Source organism: Canis lupus, chromosome 3 (assembly GCF_011100685.1).
Source record: "Canis lupus familiaris isolate Mischka breed German Shepherd chromosome 3, alternate assembly UU_Cfam_GSD_1.0, whole genome shotgun sequence".
Lineage (NCBI taxonomy): Eukaryota > Metazoa > Chordata > Mammalia > Carnivora > Canidae > Canis > Canis lupus.
In genome coordinates this window covers 64,317,817-64,337,160 of record NC_049224.1, presented here as the reverse complement: position 1 = coordinate 64,337,160, position 19,344 = coordinate 64,317,817, and the positions used below count along the sequence as shown (strand labels likewise).

The following is a 19,344-nucleotide window of genomic DNA, read 5'->3' as shown; positions in this document are numbered from 1 at the left end:
TTGGGTGTTTTCTTTAAGGAAAATTAAATGACTTCCTCAAACAGAAGAATGGAGGAGAATTCAGTCACCCTTGGTCTCCCCCAGGGTAGTTAAACCCATGGCCTTCTCCCAAGCCTTATTTGGCCTCCCTGACTCCTGCCTGCATCATGGAAGTTAAAGGAAACTGAAAGCTTTGTGATTTATTTTACATGCAACAATCAGCAAATGGAATAGAGGTGCCTAAGGGGGGGGAAAAAAAAAAAAAAAATATATATATATATATATATATATATATATATATTCCTTGTCTGGAAATGGTAAAAAACAGACATAGCTTATAAAGGAGAATTAATATTCTCTCTTTTCAGAAAAATTCTGTGCATTCCTCTTAATCAATACAATTAATGTAGCTTTTATCTAAAGTTGGCCTTTTTTTAAAAGCTGCCTTTCACTTGGAATCCAAAATCAAAAGGGTCCCCAATTAAGAAAACATTTTCTGTTGTGCTGAATTCATGTTACCGTACTGTGAGCTCTGACATTTTGTTTCTGTGGTAACCAAAATCAGCTGATTAGTTGGCATGGCAACAGAAAAGATGTAATCCCAGCAGACACACTCTAATCAATGCCCCCAGCACAGATGGTCTCCGGAGGATCAACAAGAAAGAGGCTGGCAGGCATTCAGCGGATCACGTGCTAGCTTGAGACTAGGCCAGGAACAAGAGAACTAAAAAAGAACATTTCTCAAACTAACCGGTAGCTTTTTAACCCTTTTCTTTCTTTGACTAATTGTAAACCAATGTTGACCATGCTGTTGTATAATACAAATGATTTTCATAGAGCTGTTACGAAAGAAAATGTGTTTTTTAGGTAGAAGTGTTTACTTAGTTTTCTTGGTCTTTATGCATGAAATACTGCTTTCAAATTAACAATTGCATAAAGCTCATTGTATTTTATGTAGAGATACTGCAGATGTAAATGCATAGATATACATATATTAGAGCAATATGATCATTGATATTATGCTAATTCAACTGGAGTTGGAATAAGGGTAGAAATGTATAAATCCTGTTGTATAATGCTTTAGACAGGCTAGGATAGGAATGATGTCAAAGACATGAAAGAGTGTTCATATAGGAAAAGTGGCTGGGGCACTTCCAGAGTATTTTTCTACAGTAATAAATAATTGCATAATAAATAATCGAGATCAGAGAATTAGCTATGTTTATAGAGTAATAAGGGTGTTTGGTAATTAATGGCTGTAACTATTACTACAGTTTGGAAATCTAAAAGTAGCCGATGTGTACCCCAGAGAGGCCTCCTCTCAGCATCTGCCAGTATTCACACCCTCAAATATAATTCAAGGGCCTTTGATTCTGAAAACCTTGGTGATTCCTCTTTAGCTTATTAAGCCTTGTTTTCAGTTTGATTCAAAATTGAATACAGAAAAGAAAGGCTTCATAATGTGTGTTTTAAAACTCTAATTACATATTTATCCATAATCTATAATGTTCCTAGGATCAGGAAATTGCAAAATGTGCACGATACTCCTGAGGAATATTAAATATTACTGTTGATTAGGACTGTGGCTGATTTTTGATTCACCAGTTGACCAAATTTTCATAAAAGCAACTCAGAACCACTGGGTCAAATGCTATTTGGGGAATTAGAGTGTATTGATAGTCTAAATTAGAACAACGTGATACTGCCTTCATATAATGTGCTAAAAAGTAATTCCATGTACAGTGGGCTCCCCTTTAAAAATAAAGCAGCAGCTTCCAGACTATATTTTTCTTTGTGATAGTGTAAGGTCATTAGCTTACTGCTTTATACTAAATAGTCACATTTTTTTATTACATGAAGATGGGTTATTTTTAATTAATATAAGAACAAAAGAAAAACTGGAAGGATTCTTTGGGTAGTATCATAATAACCAAGGGGCAAAAAAAAAAAAAAAAGAAGAAGAAGAAGAAATTAACTTTTTAGAATTTTCTAAAAATAAATGTGCATAATTAGCATCTGGACTAAGTCCACATAGTTAAGTTGCATTTCCCAGAAAGTGGTATTTTTCATCAGCGTATGGAAATATTCATTATAAGAGTTAGGAAATGTATTGCCATGGAGTAGAGTGAGAGGTGACCTGAATAATTGGAAGTTTCAGGCTGAAAGAGCTGAGTTCAGGAAGAGGTTGCTCTGGTCTTCCTGGTGGCCACCCTGGATGCCTGAGCCAACCATTGCTCCATCTAAGAGGGGAGCATTCCTGTATAAGGAAAAATTGCAACAGAGGAAAACTTTTGCTTGATTCGAATTAAAAAAAGGCACTTTATTGATTCATCAGAAGAATGGGATTTTTTTTTTTTAATTTAAAAACTCATCCTGAATATATGGCATTTTTATCTTCAAAGCAGCTGACTATGCACATTAATGAAAAAACTTTGGCCTGAAAAGAAAGAAATTGAGAAAATATAAAGGACTACCTTTTATCATATATTTCCATGCACATAAAATGTTATATATGTTATTTTAAAATTATTTATTATAAAATATGTTTATATAAAATATTTTACATTTTATAAAAGGGTTGCCACAAAATGCATTTTATTTCCAGTGGCTATAGGCTTTGGAAGTAGCTTCTTCATTATAGCCATTTTATTTAATTCTCATGGATTTCTTTTTTCCCTTAAGGCATAAGGAATTGGTGTGTTTTTCTTGATTACCTAAACAATGCTAAACTTCGACAAAAAACAAAACAAACAAAATAATAATGAGTTAGCAGAGAAAGCTTTTCTCTATGGGGCTCTGACTTCATAACATTTGAAACAGGTTGTGTTATCCATTTGATATGCAAGATTATGTAAATATTTTAGGTCTCCAAAATGAACTGAGACATCGCAGATGAAATCATCCAGGTGATCATTCCTTTCCATGTAACAAAACTCTCTTCCCAGTATGGACTTCTGCGCATTATGGGAATGTTCTTTGTCCTTGATAGGCAACCTTCCTTCTCTGTTCAACTGTTAAAAAGTCAGAAAAAGAAAAACCCAACTCCTGCCCCACATTTAAAATGTCTATTGACACAATCAAGATACCATGAAATCAATGGCATTTGTGATTTGCTTTTGCATTTTATCACCATTTGCTTTGCCTTTGGTTTTTTACATCCTCGTGAGTACTGGGAAGATGAAGCTATACCAACAAGATCAATGGGTACTTTAAATGATAAACATTTATTTTTATTCTTTCAGCAAAACTATACACAAGTAACAAACACATCCCCACTCTTGTAATTTGGGCTTTTGCAATTAACCCTGATCATTCAACTTCTCAACTATAGAGGATCATCATGTGTGTTTTCAACTAAAAGAGATAGCTGCTGTCATTAATATTACAAATTAGTTTCATGTTGAGACTTCATCAAAATGCAATGAACGAATGTGCATTAAAATAAACTTCTGTTTGTCAGATTCTTCTGCTAAATTTTTGTTCTTACTAAGTTTGCTACTTGAGAGAGGACATAAAGGGATCGTCTATAGTGTTCTAGAAAAGTCTTTGCTCAGAGGAATATTCCACATGTTGATTGTCAGTGGATGGGAAGAGTCATAGGTGTAGAATGTAGAGAAAACATGTTGATCCTCTATCTCTTCTCTTTCACTTTACATCCTTCATAGGGACTTGAATTCTGCCTCAAAGGTCATGTTACAGGGTCCTCTACCCACTATCCTCCCCATTTTCTCATAACCAACTTTTGGCTCTACTGTGTTCACTTGGTGACTGACCAACCACAGAACTTTTCAGAATTTGGGGAAATCGATTTGAAACTCTGAATTCCCTAGTTTCATTTATATTTTTATGTTTCTATGTCCCTTAAAGATTACAACTAATTTGTAGTTGGTTGCTTTTTCCCGTTTGTTAACATTTGAATTTAGCTTTAAAAAGTATTTAATTTTAGAAACAAAGCACAAATACTAACCACATAACAACAAGAAAATGTTCTTTTAGCTGTAGAAGTCTTTGTATAACAATCAAAATTCTAATTTAGCAACCTGAGCTTAACAGGGAGCCAAAACTCTTAGTTTTGAGGATCTATCATATTTGACATTCATATGCTCTGTATCACACACACACACACACACACACACATCTTAGAACAGTGTTCACCAAAAGTCTAGCCATGTCACAAACAGAAGAGATTATCTCATAGCAATGCAAGTATCTGAGAAGTGAGAAATCAGTTCAAAGTTCCAGAAGAAAATCATAATTATTATCCTTTAATACACCCACAGAAGAACAAGTCATATTGCTGAGTATGTCCTGTACCTTGGTAAACATGGGCTTCCCATGCTGGGTGACCATAGCACACTGGTCGCAGTCCACTGTGATGGATGAGTTGTGGTATGACTCTTTAGAGTGTTTGAGGATGTAATACAGGTCGGTCACCCCTCCTTCAAACACAGTGCTAAAATAACGAGGGATAAGGGTCCTGCCGATAGCTGGGAGAGAAACACAGAGAAATAAACAATTAACAAAAATATCCATCGGCCCCATGGACCCCACACCATTGTCAGACCTCCAACTGGATACGAGTCATCTCAAGAAACTAATCATACCAGGAGGCAAATTTCTTTCTTTTATTAACTGCCATGACCCCTAGGTTACAGTTAGTAAAATAAAACCCCTAGCTGGTCAGCAAAAATTTGTACATTCATCTCTCCAGATTTTGTTTCCATTGAAAGTCAGTGATGTAAGGATAACCACGTTAAAAAAGGGAACAAAAGTATTAACTACTTTGGATCTCAAGTGTCCTTTAAATGAATATATTTTTAAAAAAATAAAACACATCCAATCTACTTGGATTTTTCAGTGAATTGCTTATAGGCCAGTCATCTAATCATGTTTTATTAGTAATAATAGTCATAATCTAAATTTTGATAATGTAATGCTTTGCAATGTGTAAAGTACTTTGGCATTCTTTAATTGGATCTTCAGAACAACCTCAAGATAGTAGGGAACTGGAACCCAAAAGGATTATTATGCAAAAAACAAAAAAGGTCATTAAGACTTTGTCAAAGTCACACGACTTATAAGTAGATAATTGGGATCTCTAACTCCAAATGTGCAAACATTTACTCTTTTCAATACTATGTCTCCAACTGCTTTACTGCTTGAGAATCTTTAAAAAGTGATCTGGATCTGCATATACAAAGAGGTCCATACCTAAGTAAATATTGATTATTCTATCTGCTTCTGGAGCAGGATATCTTTCTAGAACAAAAGACCAATTTTAAGAGAACCTGATACCTTCTATTTGGTCTAAATTGGTCTCTTTGATTCCATGTGTCCTGTCCTGCCCCATTTTAGTTTGAACGATTGGTAAGTAGCTGTGTCTCTCTGATATATGATGCTTAGAAACACCTAACAAGCCCTTGCTTTAGCAGAGATTTTAAATCCTCTTAAACTGAAAATCCCAACTCATAATATCAGGAATTTTGCCTATGTGCAGATTTTGAGGCAAAGTACTAAAGCACTCTCAAGCGATCCAAGGTTTTTAATAAATCTCTTACATTCGCTATATAATGCCTCCTGAAAGACAAAAATAATATTTAAGATAAATAAATTACCAAAGAGAGCTTTAGTAGGAAAGATCATACAATCTTCACTTGAACATTTTAAAATGTTTAATTTCATTTTAAAAGAATCAATGTTAATCCATTCCATATGGATCTATATCTCTTTTGTACATGGATTTGGAAAAAAAAAAAAAGAAAAAACTATAAAAAGAATATCCTGCCAAACTGTTTTCTGAAGTAATCTCTAAAGAATCCTGCTGTGGATGACTAGTTTCTGAATAATTTATATAGTTGTTATTGCTTCATATTTATTGCAGTAAAATCAATCAACAAGTGTGTATTAAATATTCCAGGATTTTTGGCAATTCCATTCTAAATAATCCTTATGCATACATTTTCCAAATACTGTTTAATCCCCAACAGTGCATGTTCATTTGCTAAATATAAAATTCAAACAAGATTTGAGTCCACCATGTCTTTAAACATACACACAGCCGATATCATAAAGAAAACTTTGTTAATGCGAAAAACCTTATTGTACTTTGCTAAACAGATAAAATTAATTTAATGCATTTCAAATATTCTAACCTAAAACTAATTTCCATAAAACAGCTCTAGTAATTTGACATTTTGGGATCTGTACTGTGAAGAATAAATACAAACCATAAAAATGTAGATGTAGGGTGAAAATATTTCACTATGATTTCCAAGGAATTGTCACATTAAAAAGGTTACTGCAAATAAACACCACTGGATTAGCCACATTATAGTTTATTCATCATGAATCCTGCACCATTTAATTCCTTTGTAGTAGTATCTGCTATATATTATCATCATTTTCATTCATAGAATAAACAAATTGAACAGGGAAAAAGTTTGCAACTTCTTAACTGTAAACCTAAATTTTTAATTACCTCTCCAACCCCTGAAAATGTACAAACTATATAGTAAATATATTTAGAGGGAAATGCAGCTTTGCTTTATTTAATATTTTCTACCACTCTTGGAACTAATTGTGAGAGCTACCTGAGGGAGGTTTGTGTTCAGCCCCTTTGCTTTGTGGGATAGCCCTTACAATTTATTTCCCCCATGGTCTTGTGGGGATTATCACTCAAAAGCTCCACTATCTACTGTGGTAGACAGTTACTGGTGGCCCCAGTGAACCATAACAACAGCATTCACATCTTTGTGGATGCAGTCCCCTCTCCTCAAATCTGGACAGGGCTCTGTGATCCACTTTAATCCACAAAATGTGGCACAAGTGACCTTGTGTCAGTTTGGGGCTAAATGTTAAAAAGGACTAAAGAAACTTCCACTTTGCACTTGGGTGGGAAGCCAGTGTGTATAAAGTTCAACTACTCTAAGACTGCCATACTGTGAGAAGCAGACATCTGGAACAGACACATGAAGAACTTAAGTCTTCCCAGCTGATAACCTCAGCTGAGCTACCAGCAAACAGCCAGCACCAACTTGCAGGAGTGAGGCCATCTTGGAAGTGAATCCTTGCCCTCCAGTTAGCTGGCTCGGGCTGGTGTCAAGTGAAGTGGAAAGGAGCTGTCTCCTATAAGCTTTGCTCAAATTGCAGAATCATGAGTAAATAGAATAAATGTTTGTACTTTTAGCCAGCAAGTTTTTAATGCAACAATGGATAATCATAGTACCCTTCCATCCTCCTATGCTACTAAGATGGGTAAATAAGAATCCTTTCCTGAAAGCCAAAGAGGACAATCTTTCCACTAAAAATGTGAATTATAGAAACATGGAAGCTTGCATAGAAAGGAAAGCAGATTAGAGAGACAGAGAATCTTTGTGGACTGATTTAGGACCTCAGCATAGTTAGGACTGAATCCCAGTTCCATCCCTTAGAGTTCCCGCTTATTTGAGATGTACATCTTGTGCCTCTTTTGCTTAAGAGAGTTTGTGTTAGCTTTCTGTCATTTGCAAACAGACAAATCCTGATTGAGGCTGTCCCACTCTGGCATGGAATGGGGTAACAAACAGTAATGTGAAAAAAGAAGCGATGAGAAAAATGAACTACAAGAGATACCTGAGTCTTTTTGTGCAACATCCTGTGTCACTGAAGGGGATACAAAGGGTGTGTCAGAGACTGTATTAATTTTTCTATTCCTGCTGTAACAAATTACTACAAACTTAATGGCTTAAACTCTCTTTATTGATTATCCCATAGTTCCTGACAATCTGACATGGGTCTTGCTGAGCTAAAATCAAGGTGTCAGTGGGGCTGTGTTTCTTTCTAAAGGCTCTAAGGAAGAATCTGTTTCTTTGCTTTTTCTAGCATTTAGAGACTGGCTGCTTCCCTTGGCTATGTCCCCTTCCTATATCACCCAAGCCAGCGATAGCTGTTGAAGACTTCCTCGTCTGCCTCCCCCTTCCACTCTTCAGGACATTTGTGATTGCACTGGACTCACCCAAATAATCCAGGATAATCTACCATCACAAGGTAACATATTCACAGGTGCCAAGGATTAGGACTGGACATTTTTGGGCATCATTATTCCACAGAGGCAATCTTTGCCAAAGAGTTTTTGTTCTACAGGGGAGTATTTACAAAATATAATACACACATGACAAGCAATATATAGATAATGTGTAGTGAAGGGGACAAATAACCAGAAAAAAAAAATCACATGTACTTAAGTTAAGGAAATCACTCTATAACTCATTCATTGATTTCTTCTATAAACATCTACTGAGCCCAGAGTAGGCATAAAGCTCCGTGATAGGCGCTGGATTTTTGTCCCTGTCTTTCAAACTCACTTCTAATAAGAGAGTTAACAAATATGTATCTATAATACAATGTGATAATAGAAAAATGAATTTGTGATATTGAACTCTTTCTTGTCCAGTTTCTTCTGAATCCTGATTTTAACATACAACTTTATTATTTTTGAAGCACAAGAAGATTAAAGTGTCCTTTTAATTTAGTAAATCATGCAACCACACTGCACAGCCTAATATACATGACTTTACAGTGACTACTTCAGGGTTAGATTCAGTGGTCCCTTAATGCATCAGGCACACCAATTCTGAATCTATTCACATTTTATAGTGTCATATTCACATGCCACATTTACACTTTACATTTATATGTTAATCCTTGGAATTAAAAACAATTTAAATATTGATATACCTAAATCTACATTGTGGTCCCATGAAAATGATTACATCTTCAAATATTCTCAAATAGATTAAAACTATAGTAGATTATTTTTTTTTTTAAAGATTTTATTTATTCATTTATGGTAGACACACAGAGGGAGAGAGGCAGAGACACAGGCAGAGGGAGAAGCAGGCTCCATGCACCGGGAGCCCGATGTGGGATTCGATCCGGGGTCTCCAGGATCACGCCCTGGGCCAAAGGCAGGCACCAAACCGCTGCGCCACCCAGGGATCCCCAAAACTATAGTAGATTATAAAAGAAATCCCATTTTTCTAACACATTTAGGTCAAAGTTCCAAAAGTTGGGAAGAGGAAGTATGGGAGCATGATAGCACAAGAAGATTTTCTGTGAGTGAAATATAGGGAAGTGTAATACAGCATATTATATATATATATATATATATATATATATATATATATATATGTGTGTATTTTTTTGAAAGACAAGAAAATGACAAATTAAATTATTCAAGAGCTTGAAAGGTGTATAAAGAATGCCTAAATTATATTCTACATTATAGGTAAACATTTAGAGATAGCTAAAAGTTTACTCATAGTTAATTTAGATATTAAGCTCTAAATTCCAGTTTCTTGCGAGGTTTGTTGCTGTTTTGTTTTGTTCCAAACCATCAACCCCCATTTTCCAGAAGTTCTTACTATTGGTGTTGGTAGGCTGATGGTGCTGGGGAGCAGTATCTAATGCCCATCTTTTCTCATGGTTATTACTTGTGGATATCAGAATGTCTATAGGATATTTGTAGATATTAACTAATTTCCCCCCATTTAGAAACCAAATGGTACATGCTGAGTACTCTTAATCATTGAGAAGATATACACTACTGTACATCTGGGTTTTTTTGAGCATTTCATGTCTATTAATCATTATGAAATGTTTTTCTTAAGCTCTCAAGAATGTGTATAGGCAGTTCAGATGAAAGAGATTATCAGTAGAAAATAATCATATGGGAAAATGTTCAAACCAGTAATCAAATTACAAAATACAATAATAATAAAAAGATTAAAACAAAAACCTGGTAAGCTTGTGGTGAAACAAACATACTTGAACACTTCTAGGCAAATCAACATAGCAATTACTCCTTATCTTGAGACTCTCTAATTCTCTAATAGCTTATTAGGTGTAAATACCCTTGCCAAACTGCAGAATCTAATATGTAGATCTCAAGTACTCTGAATTTCTCCAAGTCTTTTGAGAAAATACTGTCTAATGTTATGACTTTTTTATTTTGGGGTGATCATTTGCTATTCTAAATGCCTGTAATTTCTATCTTCCAAAGACAATTCACTTCAAAAAATTGAAAAGAGTTGAGAACCATAATTAAAATGTGGAATAAGAAGATGTATTAGTATTAGTGCCACTTAACATTTGGCAATTCCTTAACTAATGATTTTTCTCTTCATTGGAAAGAGAAAAGTATATAACCACACGTTTGTGTTTTTAATTAGGCAAAGTTAATTATAATAAAATCGTCAATTACTCTAGTCTTAAAAAACTTTTTGATAAATATGATAAGGATAAATTGGTTGTCTGAATCTGGATTGTTTTATATAGTTGTTCTAAGGCTGCAGTACCTCAGAAATCCACAGGGAAATTCTACTACTGAGGTAAATAATTAACACAAAGATTCATTAAACTTAAACTTACATGTATTCAGAAATCAGTGAATGCATTATACTAACATGTAAATGGAGGTGCTCCTAGTAGTGAAATAAACAATACTGGAGATTTCATTTATAGTAAATAACCATTATAAATAGCCAAAACAAAGTAAATAAAACATGCTTAAAATTAAATGGGAGTGTTAGAGGTTCAAAGCAAATTCTTTTGCCCTGAAGAGAAAGCAGGTCAAACAAACGTACTTTACTTTCATAAGTTGACATTTGAAATCTTTTATTAACATATCTTTTAATGCCAACACCGTTTACTTCTTTTTGCAACCAAAACAATTTGATTTAAATATCTTCTTTCTGGGCAGCCCAGGTGACTCAGCGGTTTAGTGCCTGCCTTCAGCTCCAGGCCTGATCCTGGAGATCTGGGATCGAGTCCTACGTCAGGCTCCCTGCATGGAGCCTGCTTCTCCCTCTGCCTGTGTCTCTGCCTCTCTCTCTCTCTTTCTGTGTTTTTCATGAATAAATAAATAAAATCTTTAAAATAAATAAATAAATATCTTCTTTCTGATTACCTCTTTTACTATTTCAAAGATTCATTCACTTAATATATGATTATTAAGTACCAACTAGGAGCCAGACATTGTTCTAGGGGCTGGACATTAACAGCAGGCGATGGAGAAAGAATAAACTTGGTGGTCGGGAGGGCAAGCTGGTTTCGACTGGCTGGCCTGGAAGGCTGCAGTAGGAGGTGGTAATGGAGCTGATCCTGACTGCAAAGGGCCATGTGAAGATCAGGGAAAAAAGTGGTCCTGGCGAAGGCACTAGCAAGGGCAAAAGCCCTAGGATAGGAATGAGTTTAGGTTGAATGAGCTTGGTGTCTCATAGTATCAGGAAGAAGGCAGTGTGGCAGGTGCACAGCCAAGAGAATGAGATAACAGATGAGCTCAGAAAAAAAGAGGCAAGACCAGATGATGTGGAGCTTTCTAGGCCATGGCAAATGGCTTGTGATCTATTCTTTTCTTTTCTTTCTTTTTTTTTTTTTTTTGTGATCTATTCTTTAGTGCAAGAGATCTCACTGGACATTTTTAGCCAAGTTTAAGATCCTATGAATATATTTTTAAAAATATTTTATTTATTTATTTATTTATTTGAGAGAGAGTGTGTAAACACCAGCCAGGGGAGGGACAGAGAAAGAGGGAGAAGCAGACTCTGCTGATGAGCCAGGAGCTCACCTCGGGGCTCAATCCCAAGACCTTGGGATCATGATCTGAGCCAAAGTCAGAAGCTTGACCCACTAAGCCACATAGGTGCTCCATATCCTATTCTTCTTAAACGTGTTATCCATCTGCCAAGAAAATCCCAAAACTCCATAAAAAAATATTTGATCCTTCACGAAATCTAATTGGTGTTTTTGTCTTCCATTTTCTACCTATCAAACATTTTAATGATGAACTAACACTTTAGCCATACCACCTTGCACTAGGTGCTAGAAAGATACTGAGGACTATGGTTGAACCCATCTTGCTCTTAGGGAGCTTTGGATCAAATTGTAGAAATTTCCAGGTGAGTGTGTCTCATTTCATCTCATTTAATTCAGCAAGTACTTTGGCATATTCAGGGAATATTGGGTTCTGATTCTGTCAGCCATACAACAGGGTATTTCCTGTTATTTCCTGTATGCCTTTCATTGTGAGGAAAATTCTTTCATCCTTTATCCAAGGTACTGACCATAGCATAGAGCGAGAATGGTCCACAGCCATGGCTGGACCTCTTGCCATGAGTCAACATATTTTGGGTATGAAATTGAAATCCTTTACTGATTCACAGAAGAAGGCCATGCTCTAGTTACTGATACCTTATGGCTGGTGCCAGGTCAGTAAGGTATAAGAGTAAGATCTAAGCTAAAGGATGAATAGACGTCAGTCAGGCACAGGGGACCAAGGGAACAGAATTGTATTAGGGAGTGTAACACACTTCCCATGATTTGGGCTGCTGCCTAGGCCAACTATTATATATTTATACCTTCGACAGTCTTGTCTGGATGAACTACTCCATTACATAGACTTGTCTCACTATCTTCCTGTGATAGTACGATATTCTTTTAGTTATCCAAACCATAGCATGCAGTTTACATCCAAATAGATTTGCTTCTTTCCTCTGTATGATTTTTATTTCAACATTTTTCAAATTGAACACCAATAAAAAATAAATATATATATAAAAAAACAGTTTTATAATGATATTCTATTCTTCAAGATGAACCTTAGGATAATTTTGTCAAATTCCCCCCTCTCTCTGACTCCAAAGTTGGAAGAAGGTTAATTTAAATTCAATTTGATTTACTAAGAAAGAGTTGGCAGCTTTAAAATACCCAATCTTCCCATACAGGAACATGAAATGTTTATCCATTTAAGTCTATATCTCAACCATAAAATAATTCTGTAGTTTTCTATATTTAAGTAGCTAACTTCCTTGTTAAGATAATTCTTAAATATTTTAGGTATGCTGAATGGATAATGCAATTTTTTCATTATATTTCTACTTGGGAACACAGATATTTAATAGGATGTTCTTATTAATTTTAATAGTTTTTTGGAAGAATTTTGCAAGTTTTCTAGGTGAAGAAATCTATCATTCCCAAATATGGATAGTTTTGTTCCTTTCTTTTTTTCCAATATATTTATATCATTACTTTCCATCCTATTGCAATAGTTAGAAGAGAACTTCTAGGAAAAAGTACTAAATAATGAGGGAAATAGTAGGATTTCTTTTTTCCCCCTCAATTTTTTAGGGAATGCCTCTCAGATTAGGGGAAGTACTATATGTTGATTTGAGATCAGATCATTTTACTTATAATGGAAAGAAAATCAAATTATTTTTCTAATCTTTGTTTTTATGATTTTCCTTTTTTTATATACTGATGGATATTTAATTTGATTAAATGCCTTCTCAGTTACTACTGAATTGGTGGTCTAATTTCCCTTAGAAAGCTATTTATTAGTATATTTTCAATTATTGAATAATGCTTTTACTCAGTATAAATCTTGCTCTCTCTTATGCACACGTACAAACATACATTTTTGTATAAAATTTTGCATAAATTCAACTGATGGATTTATTCATTCCTTTAACAAATATCCATGTAAGTGATGTCCTCTATAAGGCACTATCTTAGCTACAAAATTGAAATGTTAGAGTCAGAGAAGACCTCAGGTTTAGTGTCTGGTGATTCCCAGTAGCATTTTCCAGTTCCAATGGGCTTCTTTAGATTTTAAAATGTACCCTAGATAAGTTCCATATTTCAAGAATACCATTAAAACAAAGACTACGCTTGTGTTTCTGTGATTTGAGTAGGAATGAACTCAACTCATGATGATACTGATTAGCTCCTGATTAGTAATTATGAATAGCACTTAACATATGTGGAAAAAATATAATACAAAATACTAACAATTATTTAATAAATGTAATTAGGTTGTTCATGATTATATTCCACACCCTCATTTTACTGTGGAGGAATGTGATAGCCAGAGAAGTAAAACTGCATAGCTACCTGGAGCCAGGGTGGGATAAAATAGAATGCTTGTTGTTTTTAATCAACCAACATTGGTTTATTTTTATGCCCACATTTGATTTTTATTAATTTTTAAATTACACAAGTGATACACATGCAAAAATTAACATATGACTGTTGCAGAAACTCACAGTTTACTAGCTCTGATATCTTTTTCTAGGCAGAGTCAGATCTCACTTTCTAAATTCCCTTTTGGTTAGGTGCTGCCATGTGGTGAGTGGTAGCCAGTGTCCGGGGACATTTCCATTGTTTTCATTTTTTCCAACCAAGAAGACATCAAGAAGGAAAATTAAATGTCTGGACATGACAAGTAAAATCATTCTGTGTGTAACTGGCACACTCTTCCCAGTGACCAGATGCTGCAGACTGCAAGGGATTCCATGGAACCTCATGGATGGAAGAGCCAGGAGACAGGAGGAGCTTTGGGTCACTGAATTGCTACCAGAAGGACAGCTGCTACATATTGGGAAAACCCTTTTGGACTTTGAAGCAAAATCCACTTTTCTATTGTGTTAGGCCATTGAAATTTCAAAATTAATTTGTCTGAGCTGCCAGGGTTGATTAATACAATTGCTAAGTCTAAAGTTTCCGTGAGCACCTTCCTTGCACCCACCAATGTCAGTGACTTCACCCCTTCCTAGGTTACCTTTGTTATCGGTATGTTGCATAGCCTTCTAGATTTTTAAATTATACATTTATCTTCATATATTTGTACCCATAGAAAACACATATCATTTTGTGTGAGTACTTTCTGTCTTGTTTTACACAGAAGTTATCATAATAAATGTATCTATATGGAATTTGTCTTTTTTCACTCAATGATATATTTTTGAGCTCTATGGTTAATTGATTGATTTTAAACCCTGCATCATATTCCAGAGGATAGCTATTTTACAGGTTATTTAGACATTCTCATGGTGAGGGATGCAGGGATTATTTTTCAGCACGTCCCACAGGGTAGATGCTGAAAGAGGAAAAGATATATATAGTACATGTTTGACTCACGACTTCACCAACACTGAATATTGTCAAGTTTTACATTTATTTATTTATTTTATTTTATTTTGCCATTCAGGTCACAAAGTATGCCCCTTACAAAGGGACAATGACAGTATTCAAGTCCTCAAAGCTTTATCTACATGCTGATGGTGAAATTAAACAGTTGATCCACCTCATGTGGTTATTACTCTGGGTGAATCATCCACATTTGATGTTTTCAGGTGGTTTGCAGGGGTTTTGTTTTTGTTTTTGTTTTTGTTTATTTTTTTTTTCACCCCAAACCCATTCACTCACCTAAAGGAAAAAAATGGCTCCAGGAAAGAGAATTGAGAAAGACTTCATTCCTTGATTTTTCAAAGGTACCAAACTTCAAGAATTCTTACAAAATTATTTCAATATGATTTATTGGGCCTTCTCAAACCCAAACCCACAGGGATACCGCAAGTCATTTCATTTTGTGTTTTAATATCCGCACAATTCAATGGAGTGAGAGAAATGTTGCCAGAGAAACAGACAAATGTGTGTGATTCCAAACTTAATAGAAAGCAGGGCTTGGCCATCCTTAGCAATGAACGGCAAGAGATGACTTCCTCCCTACAGAGAGACGCAGACTTGTGCAGAATGGGGCCCTTTCTCTGGGCTAGATACTGCACAAGACGTTTCCTCTACGGTGTTAAGTGGTCACTAAAATAGAAGCTAATAAAATATAACCTTTTAAAGTGGATTTTGAAGTCAAGGGAAAGGTTTATAGAATTAAAATAACAAATGGGCTTTCTCTACCATCTTTCTCTTGACTCCACTTCAATCTGATCCACTTCCACAGTGTTTCCTCCACTGGGCTCCTCAAAACTTTTGCCCCTGAAGCATCCTCTGTCTCACAGGTCCTAGACCCCCCATCTTCTACTTCATCTCGTATCTTAGGCATCCTCATACCTCATCTAAAGCACCTGTCCTCTGGCTGAGCAACTGATTACAAACTTGGGTCCACAGTGAAACTTCTGGATTTATTTACTGGCTGTGTCATTTACTCACTGGGTGACCTTGGACAAATGATTTATGCTCTTTTATACACCAGTTTCTTTGTCAAACAGTAATAGAAAAGTCACTAATTCAGCGAGCAGCTACAAGTAATCATAACATCATCATGCGTGTGAAGTGCTGAGCAGAGGCCGATGTTGCTAAGCACGAGTGAAAGTCATCACTCTCATAACATTTCTTTCTGCATATTCCATGTGACTTACCCTGCTGCACTGGAATCACCAATTTTATTGTCTTTCCTTCAGTGACTGCAGTTCCCTGAAGGCAGGGAACATTCCCTGATCATTTCAGTACCATAGCACATTCATGATGTAAACAGCTACTTAAGAGATGTTTGGCACATGGATGAACGTGGACTTGGCATCTCTGTTTAGACAATCTGCCAAGCTCAAGCTGGTTATGCACACATGCGGGTTTCTAATGCAGAGGCAAAGCCACTTTTCAGAGTTTTGGGCCAGAGAATCAAAACCACAAGAAGGAGAAAATGAGGTTTTGGGGCCCCATATCTGGAATGTTCACATCTGAATGCTCTAATCCTGATAATTAAAGATTAGAAACTAATCATTTCAAAAGACTCATCTTGGGATTAAGGTTAATTTTGAGTTTTGCAGGTAAAAAAAAAAAAAAAAAGTGCCCCATCTGAGGAGACTACTTAGTTTGAAGGGGCTTCTTCCTTATTTTATCTGTGTGTACAATTTATAAACATCTGAAGTCCATAAAAAAGGACACTTCTTTAAGGAGAGAGAGAAAGAGCAAGAAAGAAAGAAAGAAAGAGAGAGAGAGAGAGAGAAAGAGACTGACTCCATTTGCACGCCAAGTCAGCATTCCAGGGGCACTTTACAAGGAAGTAAAATCCTTGGAAACGAGAAATAGTAAAAGAGGGTCAGCTTCACATTCCACAGAAGTCCACTGGGGGCTGTGCTTCTGACCCTCAGATTGTGTCTACAAGAAAAGGAACAACCATTCTGACAGTGAATTAAATGTTGCATAGTCTTTCTGGCAGCAGGACTTAACAGCCAAAACGCACCCACCCAAGTTTGATAAAGCCGCATGGGCGCCAGCTGTTGGAGTCTCACATGCTGTGTGCAGATTTTCAGAAAAACTTAGGCAAGAGAAGGAAGCCTCTGGGAATTCTCTGGGTTCTGGAATGGGTCTGGTTTGCCTGAGCCTTGGTGCCAGCCTGGTTTCCAGCGCTTGCACACACCTGTAACATTCCTCCTGGGTCTAACAGCATCAAGAACCCCCATCAGGATCCACCACTATGTGGCAGTCTCTTCTCTGAAACTCCCGTTTCCTTTCAGTGAGAGGACTGTGGCTCCTTTCCCCAATATGAAATGACACTTATGGCCTCTGTACTCCATTGCCTTTGGGAGGAGAGGTGGTCCTCTTTTTTGGAGATAAGAAGTGTCCTACATCTACTGAACCACATGCATCTGGATGGGCATGGCTCTGGCTTCTCTCTGTTCCCCCTTTCTCCTCTGTCACTATTAAGAACTGATAGAAAAGGTCCAGGGATGCTTCTGGCCTTGCTCTTCCCAGGCCTCACTAGGCCTGACCTCCTCCCAGGAGAAGGGCCCCAGGGTCAAGAGTGTGGAATTGGAGCCACTCCCACCTGGACTCAAATCCAAGCTCTGTCCCACAGCAACTGTGTGACTTTGGGCAGATTGCTTAATTACTCAAGCCTCAGATTTCCCTTCTGTCAAATGAGGATGAGAACTGTGTCAGCCTCATAGGGAGGTCCTACAGACAACACAGAATCATCCACAAAATGCTCTTGCCTCTGGCTAAACTCTATACCCATATTCTAATTAATTTTTCTTCATAACAATCATCACTCCTCATATGATGTTATTTTGGTATGTTACCTGCTTCTTCACAAGAATACAAGCTCAAAGAAGGGAGGAATGGTGTCTGTTTGCTCCTGGCCATATTCTCAGGACCAAAAGCAATGTGGAACATGTAGTAGGCACTTAGCAAATAGTTATTGACTGGCTGCACTTTGCATGGGGGCACATTAAGACATTGATAGTAGTTATTATATTATTTTACCTTTATTATTATTCTTATTAGCTTGCCATAAGAATTAAATAACATGAGCATACCTGAGTATTGAGTGTGTGCTCAACACAGAGTGAATAAAATCTAGAAAGAGAGGAAGAAAGTATGGAAGACAGAGGGCAAATGGAAGGAAGGAAAGGTAGGCATATTCCCAAGCAGAGGTGCAGGAGAAGAACCAACTTAATGTATGGGGAGGCACTGAGGGTGAGTGGTGGGCAGTGCAAGGAAGGGAGGAGAAGAGCCAGGACCATGTAAATCCTTGGCCAAGCTCCTGTGCATGAGTGAAGCTCGTGGGTCAGGGAGACAAGGCTACCAGAAATCATTTGGTGAGTGACTTGCTGCTGCATTGGAGGTGCATGATGGTTGCAATTGGGATTTGGAGGCATCTCCTATGCCAGAGATGGTGCCTTTTGCTATTTCCCAGGGCTAGGAAATCAGGGATACAGACCTTGCTGACTGCTCAAGTAAAAGGTCCCCAGACTTCCCTATAAAATGAGCTGGCTCTGCTCTCTTCCACCCTCTTACCCATTAGGTGGCTAGAGAGGAATCAGCCTGGGATAGTGCAAGAAACACAGGCTTGGAATCAGACAAACAGGAGCCAAATCCCACTTCTGCTGTTATAGGGAGCCATGGTTTAGGACAGTTAATGGGAATGAACCTACTTGTCCTTTATATCTGCAACCTCTCACCCAGAGCCCCCACATAAATACACATGCACTATGTACCTAGATGGCTGGTCATATGCTAGTTCCATAGGAATAATATTCTTTTCTTTCTCAATAACCTTGAGGATTCATTGGAACAGAAGAAGTACACTGAGTGTCTAGCCAAGCTCCTAAGACATAGCCATGCTCAATAGACTTTACCAGCTGGAGATGCACATTTAGGGCTTTGCATACAGCAAGTATTCAATAACTATTTTCTGAGGTAGAGAAGAAAGGTTAAAATACAGACACCATATCAAAGATCACATACATCTTGTCTACATTCCACCATCTATACACCGAAAAACACGATAATTCGAAGGATTTTAAAAAATGAATGTGCAAGATGGCTGCTAGAAGATTTATAGATGTCAGTGCATGGTCCTCACACTGTGCTTTCTTCCTTTCTAGCAAACCCAGGACTAATTTCATTTACTAGTCCGCAGTTCCTGACTTGTCCAAGATTCCAAAGATTAAAAACAGCAGGGCAGGTTAACCCAGGTACATTGCTCCTGCCTTTCTCTGTTTTCTCAAACCTCTGGAATTTGTATGAATTCTCTTTGTTTGCATTTGAATGACTGCCAGTATGTACCTTGCTACTTTAACATCTCTTCAAAAT

At 36.8% G+C, this 19,344-nt stretch overlaps 1 protein-coding gene and 1 long non-coding RNA gene across 11 annotated transcripts in view; one reads left to right on the top strand and one right to left on the bottom strand.

Moving 5' to 3' along the window:
- LDB2 (LIM domain binding 2) overlaps positions 1-19,344 on the bottom strand; it is a 375,134-nt gene that overhangs the window by 78,090 nt on the left and 277,700 nt on the right. For all 10 annotated transcript variants that reach the window (XM_038533315.1, XM_038533313.1, XM_038533316.1 and 7 more), the window contains exon 3: positions 4,294-4,466. In XM_038533315.1, coding sequence (XP_038389243.1) covers positions 4,294-4,466 — 173 coding nt within the window. The remainder of the gene's footprint in view (positions 1-4,293; positions 4,467-19,344) is intronic.
- LOC106558635 lies at positions 600-14,638 on the top strand. Its single transcript, XR_005357188.1, has 3 exons — positions 600-732; positions 7,840-8,004; positions 14,127-14,638. It is a non-coding gene; the product is annotated as an uncharacterized LOC106558635 (long non-coding RNA).